This window comes from Amborella trichopoda, chromosome 10 (genome assembly GCF_054954075.1).
Source record: "Amborella trichopoda isolate Santa Cruz 75 chromosome 10, AtrichopodaSantaCruz75HAP2 v2.0, whole genome shotgun sequence".
NCBI lineage: Eukaryota > Viridiplantae > Streptophyta > Magnoliopsida > Amborellales > Amborellaceae > Amborella > Amborella trichopoda.
Window position 1 is genome coordinate 30,619,358 of NC_142345.1, and position 10,116 is coordinate 30,629,473.

Sequence of the window (10,116 nt, forward strand, 5' to 3'; positions counted from 1 at the left end):
TTCCACTATTAGGTGTGGCAACAGGTCGGATCGGGTCGGACCAGACCGGACCCAGACTTGATAAGACCTGAACAGAAAAATAATAAAAAATATAAATTTAAATACTATGTTAAATACACACATGTATTATTTAAAGGGTGCGGTTTGTATAGGGCCTACGCTCTAAACAATCAAATTAGGGCTTACCTTCAAATATTGTCAAAAAATGTGCTTTCAATGCTAAAAATCTTTATGATTGTCTTAAAATATATTTTCATCTTTATTTATAAATTTTAAAGCTTCAAAAATAGTGTAGATTGACAGATCTATGAAATCTTGAAAATTGACGATTCAAAAATGCATTACAAAATACCCTATTTCCAAAACTTGAAATCTATTTTTTTTCTCATGTCCATGCAGCTTGATGTCGAGGTTATCAATTTGAGGATATTTGGGTATCAAAACAACCTCTTCTAGTGAAATTTGTGAGGTAGGCTCTAATTTGATTGTTTAGAGCCTCGGATCTATATAAACTTTTCCCTTATTTAAATATTATAACCAAAATATATAATCATATTTATTTAAATATTTTATATTTAGATACTATGAATAATAACACTATTCGGGTTTGGTACGGATCGGTACCACATGAACCCAGACCCAAAGAGTGTTCTCGTCCAATATTTGGACCAAGACCTGATCCGTGGGTTCCAAATTTTGGACCCATACCAGGACCCATGTTGGGCCCAGGTCCATTCCAGCCCCTATCCATAAGCTTCAATGGATAAGCACGGCTCCTTGCCCTTGTGATCTCTCTCGCTCTCTCTCTCAAGTCTCAACGCACCCTCCATCCTCTCCCACTCCTATAAATAGGGGTGATTCTAGGTGATATTCTCATCCTTCTCTTTTATCAAGTGCTTCTTGCTCATTGAAAATGGCTTCTAAGACTCTTTTCATCCTATTCACACTCTTGATTGCCTTCCTCCTCACCTCTTCTGAGGTTTGTGCTAAGGCGGTCAATGAAAATAAGCCAGAGAAGAAAGAAGTTGACGATGGTAAGTGGTGTCATTGCATTTACAAACACTTTAGTTGTGTATATGCAGTGTTTTCCAATAACTTTTGCATAGCTAGTTAGATATGGAAATGCATTAGATGATGACTGTGAAGGTTTCACATCCTTTACTCAAAGTCCACAAACACAAAATGTGAATGTCTTTGTTTGGAAGAACTACGCCTTCCAGCCGTCCGCTGCGATATCAGACGGCTGGGGCGACGTGAAGTTTCCTACAGAAGATTAACAATGCTTAGTTGTATAGGTAAATACATTGACTCACCATGAATGCTATTTAAGAACTCCTGAAATAATTGTTAAATTTCTTTTTAAATTTTGCCATTTTTTTTCTGACCATTTGAAGATTTGTGCATGCTGTAGCGGCCTAACTATTCTTCTTTGTATCATTCCGAGTTCATCGGATGTCTGGGATTGCATCACTAAATCAAATATTAGCAATTAAATGAGGGATAATTATACATTATGTTCATAAAAACACGCCATAATTGTTCACGATGAAGATTTTTCAATGACTCCAAAAATCTTATTCTCATTTTTTTCTCGCTAAAAAATGACCAGTCGCGCATGTTTCACTGTTGCAGAGGAAGTTGTAGATACGGAAGCTGCACAAACAGAGCAATACGGTGGTGGATACGGCCCCGGCTATGGTGGGCGGGGTGGTGGAGGCTATGGTGGGCGTGGTGGTGGATACGGCGGTGGTGGAGGCTATGGTGGGCGTGGTGGTGGATACGGCGGTGGGCCTGGCTATGGTGGGCGTGGTGGTGGATACGGCGGCGGGCGTGGTGGTGGATATGGCGGCGGAGGGCGTGGTGGTGGTGGATGCGGCTACAGACGCCAATGCTGTGGCTATAGGGGGTGCTATTGTTGCTCCCAAGCTGAGTTCGACGCCCTCGCCAAAGCACAAGTGACCACTGTGGCCAAGCCCCATAACTAGACTTTCAGTCTAATTACAAGTCATGTACTTATTATACAGTATCTGCAGTGAATAAAGGGCACTTTGAGCTTGCCCTACCTTAAGGTTATCTATGCATAACCTTGTGCTATGTGGATTTTATATGTAGCCCTTTTGTGAATGGTTTATAAGTATCTTACCTTGTGTCATTGATGATATGAGTCTGATGTTATTTTTCTTTTTTCTTTTTCTTTTTTTTTTGTTATTGCCTATTTATTTTCTGGTTGGAAAAGAGGTATTGCTTTAGTCATGATAAGTAGAGAAAAGTAGTATTTCTTTTGGTTAAATACTTATATTTGGTCTCGTATTTTGGATAAAGTTGATGGAGAATGCGGCAAGTAGCAACTAGCTAATGGCTTCAGTTTATCAATTTAAGAAATGATATCATTTCAAACTGGAAATTTTTTGTTCATTTGTATCTAATTTATGCTATAATAAAATAATTGGATTTTCAATTATTTCAACAAATGTCATATTTTATAACAAAAATGTTGATAATGAATATTCTTCATTATATTCATTCCTTAAATTGTGAATATTCTTTGTTTCAAAATCCCTAATGAAAATTTAGGATCAGATATTTCAATTTTAAGAAAGGAGTTTGCCGTCTCACTTTATCTTTAGTTTTGACTTTTGAGAAACAGAATCTAGGAAATTGCTCGAGATAAACAATTATGTACTTAATATGCTTAGAGATAGAGATTGAAAGAAGAATATGATGATCTGTGATTTCCTAAGAGCCAGTTTGGATGTTAAATATAAAGAACCTTCACATTAAAAAAGTTGTAAGCTTGATTGAAATATCTTCTTGCTTTATTTTATTATGTACTAGATTTTTTGGATGTCTTTAAAAATATTAGAAGCAGAGTTTATTCATTAACTGTCCTTATTGAACTTCACTCCTTAATAAAAGGGTGCAGTTTGTATTGAGCCTAAGCTCTAAACAATCAAATTAGAGCCTACCCTAAAATAGTATCGAGAAATGTGGTTTCAGTACCGGAAATCTTTGTGATAGCCTTAATATATAAATAAAGTTTTAAACTTTAAAAATAGTGTCGATCAATAGATTTTTGAAAACTTGAAAATCTTGAAAACTGACGGTCAAAAAATGCATAACAAAATACACTAATTCCAAAATTGTTTAGATCCTTTATATAAACGTTTCCCTTAATAAAAATTTCTACCAACCTTTCTAACTTTTTTATGTACGGGTCTGTCAAAGAAATGTTGTAGAAAAGAAATGTAGTTATTCACAATGCATAGAGAAATTGGAAAATAAAGACAGATGATTGTAAATAAAGATTTTATCACGAAGAAAAGTATAATGGGATTGAGACTGTTTACCTTTTGTACAAAGTGGCCACAATTAATCCTAACCATTGATTGTGAAATTGGGAGGCTGCATTACGCCATTGACAAAATTCAAAGTTCAAAAGAAATCTCCTTATTCTAATACCAGCTTAGTAGCTTCAAATTCAATTTCAAGTTAAAAAACAAAGAAAACAAAAAGAAATCCTATGCATTTAATATAACAAGAGTCAAAACCCAATCCATAGTTAACATTCCCAAAGTATAAAATGGATAGCATAGAACACTTCTCTAATCTTTGAGAGTTTGCAATAGCAATCATTTTGTTTCTCTACGAAGCTTTGGAACTTTATAGGGAGAGAAATAGAAGAAATAAATCATTTTCTCGCAGACAACCAATTTGGTTCTACATTTTTTTCTTCACCTACCATGTAGGAAATAGAAGAAAAAAAATGTGGAACCACATCGGTTGTTTGTTGGCAAGAAGGAACTCCAGTAGTTTTCGTTTGCAGTCTCGTACAAACCCTTTACAAAGGGCGTGCTCTGCCCTTCAAAAATCTCAAGCGTGTTTTGCCCTCCAAATCTCTATCAAAATTTGACTTGCAAAATTTCTGCAAAGCCGCAAACTTGCAAAGAAAAAACCTTTTGTGCAAATCAAATATCTGTGCAATTCTAGAGTCAGAAATTATTAAGAACACCACACCTAATCAAGAAATACCTCAACTTATACCGAAAGAATCCATTCTTGAAACCCAAGAAAACTTCAATGAGGAGGAAAACTTAAATGAACATCAAGAGAAAATTCTTCCTTGTGACTTCCAGCCAGGACGATATTGTCATATTGCTCGACCTCCCTCTAGTTTAAAGGATTATTATACTTATTATGCCAAGAAAAACAATCACAAAATACGGTATCCCATTGAAAAACAGATGGATTTTAAGAAATTATCTCCTAAATATAGTACATTTTTTACCAAAATTTCCTCAATTAAAGAACTTATTAGTGTCGAGGAAGCTAATTCTCATGCAATATGGAGAACTGTTATGAAAGAGGAATTTGTTGCTTTAAAAAAAAATCATACTTGAGATGTTGTTACTCTTCCTAAAGAGAAAAAACCTGTTGGCTGCAAGTGGGTCTATAAAACGAAATACAAAAGTGATGAAACTATTGAGAGATACAAGGCGAGACTTGTTGCAAAGGGATTCACCCAAATCTATGGTATTGACTACAATGAAACATTTGCTCATGTGGTCAAAATGAATACTATGAAGGTTTTACGTTCTATTGCTGCCAACAATGACTAGCCTTTATATTAACTAGATATTAAAAATTCTTTCTTATACGGAGATTTGGAAGAAGAAGTTTACATGAAACTTCCTCTTGGTCATCCTCAAAAAGGTAACAAAACTTTAGCTTGCAGGCTCAATGAAATAATCTATGGGCTTAAATAGTCTCCCAGGACCTGGTTTGCAAAGTTAAGTCAAGCTCTCCTTGATATAGGGTTTTCTCAGAGTATTGTTGATTCATCCATGTTTGTAAAAATAAAGCAATCTGGGATTGTTATTGTCCTTATCTATGCTGTTGACATTGTTATAATAGGAAGCGATTCAAATGGTATAACAAAAATGAAAGATTACCTTCATACGAAGTTCGATATTAAAGATTTGGGAAAACTCAAATATTTTATCGTAATTGAGGTTTTTACTCTCACAAAGGAATTTTTATTTCCCAAAGAAAATATGTGTTAGACCTTTTGCATGAAATTGACAAGATAGGGTGTATTAATACTCCAATTGAGACAAATTATAAAGCCAACATACACTCAAGCAAAGCTTTGGAAAATATTGGGATGTTCCAATGTTTGGTTAGTCGACTTATATATAGACCAGATATTGCTTTTGATATCAGTATGGTAAGTCAATTCATGCATTCTCTAAAAACTGCTCATCTTGAAGTTGTCAATCGAATTTTAAGGTACCTTAAGTCATCTCCTGGAAAAGGAATTTTAATGAAGAGAATGGTCATACAAATATTATTGCATTTTCTGATGCTGATTGGGCAGGTAGACCAACACATAGAAGACCGACCACAGGGTATTGTACATTTTAGGGGGTAACCTTGTAACTTGAAAAAGTAAGAAACAGTCAGTGGTTGCTTGATCTAGTGCAGAGGCCGAATACATAGCCATCGCAACTACAACCTGCAAATTAATTTGGCTAAAACTTCTTCTCAAAGATATGGGTTTCATCCAATAGTTATGAATTGCGAAAACCAAGTTTCTATACATATTGCATCAAGAACGGCATTTCTTGAACAGACTAACCACATAGAAACAGATTTTCATTGTGAGAGAGAAAGTTCAAGCCAAAGAAATTACTACTCCATTTGTTAAAAGCAAAAATCAATTGGTTGATATCCTTACAAAGGCCACAAGCAAAGTACAGTTTCAAGAAACATTAAGCTAGTTGGGCTGGATAGATATCAGTGCACCAACTTGAGGGGGAGTACAGAAATGATATTCCAATATGGTACATGGATGATATGGTTATCCATATCCCATAGTTTTTAGTGATTGATTATAAGGATATCTTGGTGATAAGTTAGTGATATAATCAAGAGATATTTGGGGAATCGTTTTTTATTTTGTTGTAATCTTGTAAAGTTCTATTTAATACTGGGTGACTGAAATAATGGGTGCAAGTGAATAGCCCTTCAACCATGGATGTAGGTCAAAAAGACCGAACCACGTAAAGCTGTATTTTCTTCTTCTTCTCTTCTTGCATCTTCCCAATTTTTTCTTTTTAGTATCATGTGTAATATAAATTTGATAGACTTACCATTCCTATTTAGATTATTTTACATGGAGAATTATAGCAGTAGAGTTCTACTACCTCAAGAAATTTCACATTCTACGTAATAGTCCCATTCGCCGATAAATTTACTCCAACAACAATTTCTTCCTATCAGAAAAAATCCAATCATAACGAACTTATTTATGTCTTGACTCCTATAGGATCAAGTAGAAAGAATTTATATCCTTACCAAATTCTATTGTTACTGTGTGTGAGGGACAGTGTTGAAGGTTATAGCAGCTGGAAGCCAGTGGCGATAGGGATATTTCTAATCCAAATAGAGAAGAACAGCAAAAAAAGTCACAGAGAACTAAGTTGCCTTTCTCACCCCACCTCGATTCTCGGACGGGATGAAAACCATTGTACGAGCTACCAATACATTAACAAAGATGATGGGTTAAAAATATATTGGTCTTTCTCTCTCTATCAACGGCTAGCAATAGATCGGCCTGCTCTAATACCATGTTGAAGTTGCAATAGACAAAATAGGGAGGTGAGAAAATAGATCAAGACAACTTATACGTGGCTCAACAATGGTGCCAACATCCGTGAAGGATAAACTAGTATTTCATTCATAGGACTACTTTGGTTTATCAGAGATATATAGGGCTACAACTCTTACTTAATCTCATTACAATTGTAATCCCACAAAATAGGAAGCTCGCAATATAGGAAAATCAATATCTTGTAATCCATAAGATAGAAAACTTAATATCCTACTACTATAACCTTCAAGAGAGAGAGATTATATAGAATCGTCTTTTTCCACATGAATTTAAAAAAAAAAAAAAAAAAAAGGACTGTACTTTTATTTTAACACTTCTCTATGACATTAAAATAAAGATAACACATAGTAATGTACCTACATAGGCTCTGGTTTCATGGCTTGAACATTTAGGAACAATAAAAGGAGCCTCAAACCATTTCTTCGTGTTTTAGAATACAAGTATGAAACTCTCGATCCTCAAAATAGAGTACTTATTGTGCTCAAGAAAGTGATGATTCACAGAAAAAGGTGTTCAGGTTCAAAATAGGTATGTAACCTCTCTTGAATTCTCGTGTTTTATGATTGTTTGTGTTTCTGTTGTATCATGAGTGGTCCTCGAGTCCAAAAGGAACATAAAAGGAAAAAGTTAAAGAAAAAGAGGGAGAAAGACAGAAACAAAGCACAAATTTTCTCATTAAAAGCAATGTTAGGAAACATCCACACCACCCAAAAAAAGAATTGCAACATTAAATTGTATATTTATAATGACCCAAATAGAATATCTCGCTCAAATGGATCATACAAAAAAGGTCAATTCAATAATTCAAAAAAATAAAAAAATTATATTATAGAGATTACAAAAAAACTCATGACTAAACTTTCTTTACATTCTTCCCCACCCACTTTTTTTACCACGACTTGTACCCCAAAATTAATTTTACAGCAACGACCCCCGAAGTAAAAAAGTAATATTTTGGAGGACAAAAATACGCTTGTTGGACCGAGAGGCACTACTGCCGGACTGCTTGGTCTATGTGCCGGACCGCATTTACAATATGTGGGACCACTTGGTCTATGTGTTGGACAGCCACAATTCAATGCCAGACAACAAGGGTATTTTCATCCTCCAAACTATGACTTTTTTACTTAGAGGAGTCTTTGTTGTAAAAGTTAGTTCTGGGGAAAAAGTTGCAGTAAAAAATGTTGGGTCGGGAAAAAATGTAAAGAAAATGGGGATTTTTGTAATTTTTCCTATATTATATGACTCTCAACTCTTGACCTTAAACAAAATTGCCAACAAAATCAGCTAGTCATAACCTAAAACCCAAACCAAAACCCTAAGAATGATGGAAAACTTATTGCAGAGATGTTGAAAAATCGTTTCGGAGGAAAGGGGCAAAAAGATATTACAAATAAAGAAAAATAGAAGCTTGAATCTTTCTTGTTTTCGAGCACATAGGAGTACTATCTCAAGATGATATCTGCCTCTCTTCGATATTGCAATAGGTGTGCATAATATAGAAAGGCCTCTTTTTATGTTTGAAGGGCAACTCGTCCATATTGGTGAAAAAAATAAAAAATAAATAAATAAATAGGGGCAACTCGTCCATAGGATACAGAAAAATAGAAAGGTCTATTTTTATGCTTCAAATTTCTATCTACCAGAGCTTAAAGGCCGCAGTAGAAACTAGAGCCTTGTGTTTTTTAAAAAGAGAAAAAAACGAGTAAAGAGAGAGATGAGTTTTTGGTTATGCTCTCTAGAATTTTGCAAAGAATGGTGTAAAAAAAAAGTGTGTTCGTAGTCATTTTCGTATGGAAAAAAAGGACCATTTTTTATAGAGCTCTTATATGCTGCCTTGCCCATTTATTGTAGGAATGGTTACATACACCACCAACAGTCACAAGTTACATACACGTCCTCAATCTTGATTGTTGTTGTTACAAGCCTCCACCTCTTCAACGGCTAGTGACCATTGGATATCCTACACGACTCATGCTTACAAAGAGATAACGTCGCCCGTACTCAAGCACATGCATCGTCCCACCTCTTCAACGGCTAGTGACCGTTGGATGTCCTACACGAGCCATGCTCACAAAAAGTGACCGTTGGATGTCGTACACAAGCCATGCTCACAAAAAGATAACTTGACTTGTACTCAAGTGCATGCCGATGCAAGTGCAAAGCGTGTCATCAAGCTCCTTTGTGCCCATGCCCACGCATACAATCACATGCTCTGCGCAAGCACAATCACTCTCACTTTTGTAGTAAAAGTATAAGGTATGAGAATAACTACACTTAAATACTATTCAATCTACATTCTCCTCTTCAATGGGGACTACAAACCCACAGTTTTCTCTCTCTACAAAATATAGCTTAGAAAAACCACGCAAAACCATATTGTTATTTTGAAATACACAGAAGTGTAAGCCTTGAGCTTAAAGAGAAAGACCGTACTTAAGAGAGAGATAGATCCTTTGCATGGAGAAAGAGAGACTTAGGAAGGAGATACAAGGAAGATGGAAAAGAAACAATTAAAATAAAAATAGTAATAAAAGCTTAGATAATATAGACGTTCAGAGAGGGAGTCTACCCCAAAGATCTTTATATAAATTTCAAAAGCCAATTGTTCTTCTTTTCTCCATTTTTTTTTTCTTTCTCTCTCTATTTCCTTCAAGCTCTCCATCTTACCTAAATCTCTATGTCTTCTTGTATCGTCTTTTAACATATCCTAACAACTTCATCTTCAAAATAAATACAATTTCAAATCTACGTATCATCTCTACAACTAATAAAGACAAAACTAACCCTAAAGAAAACTAAAAACCTAAATAACACCAAACTAAAATCCAGAAAATATAAAAAAAAATGAAAAAAATCATTGCATTAGGACATTATAGACTTAGGATCTTGAGGCAGAAAGGCCCTAGTGATTCCAAGCAAAAAACATTCAAGCCAAAAGAATTTAATTCCACGTCTAATTTGGGTTCTAGGGGTAAATTGAGATTTTTTTTATCAGATAAAAAAACATTATGAGATTTCCCAAACTACCCCACTTTTTCTTTCTTAGTATTTTCTTTCTTCATATAACCAAAAAAAAATCTCAAATTTGGGTACATCCAAACCAACCCTAAACTTATTTAGATAGTTTAGAAAAAACAGGGAAAAAAAAGAAGCCATAATAAGAAATTGAAAATCTACAATCCATTTCGATCCCCCATAGTAATGTAGATTTTTACGATGATGGACACGTGTAATAAAAATATAGAAGAGATTTTTTTTTCTATTGCATGCTAAAAATGGCTTCAAAACGTAATTGAGCGATTTACATACAGACACCTTTCTATCCGTATATTACCATTTGATACTATTTCATCCATAAATTACGAGGAGCACCCCCTAGTTGCCCTCTCGTTAGACAATAACAACGCCGGACAAGAGGTGCTATTATTCCGCAAGCCACATGC

General features: G+C 34.9%; 1 protein-coding gene across 1 annotated transcript; it reads left to right on the top strand.

Moving 5' to 3' along the window:
- The first annotated feature begins 661 nt into the window (after nt 1-661).
- LOC148780135 (uncharacterized) lies at nt 662-2,159 on the top strand. The gene is made up of 2 exons (XM_088849530.1): nt 662-1,034; nt 1,633-2,159. Exons 1-2 carry the CDS (start codon nt 914-916, stop codon nt 1,983-1,985), a joined length of 474 nt encoding a protein of 157 aa, XP_088705656.1. The 5' UTR covers nt 662-913; the 3' UTR covers nt 1,986-2,159.
- Nucleotides 2,160-10,116: the final 7,957 nt, after the last annotated feature.

Bases quoted from the DNA above. Each gene is read 5' to 3' on its own strand.
- LOC148780135 (XM_088849530.1), top strand. From the start codon at position 914: ATGGCTTCTAAGACTCTTTTCATCCTATTCACACTCTTGATTGCCTTC. The intron at 1,035-1,632 runs GTAAGTGGTGTC...TCACTGTTGCAG, and splicing joins GAAGAAAGAAGTTGACGATG to AGGAAGTTGTAGATACGGAA.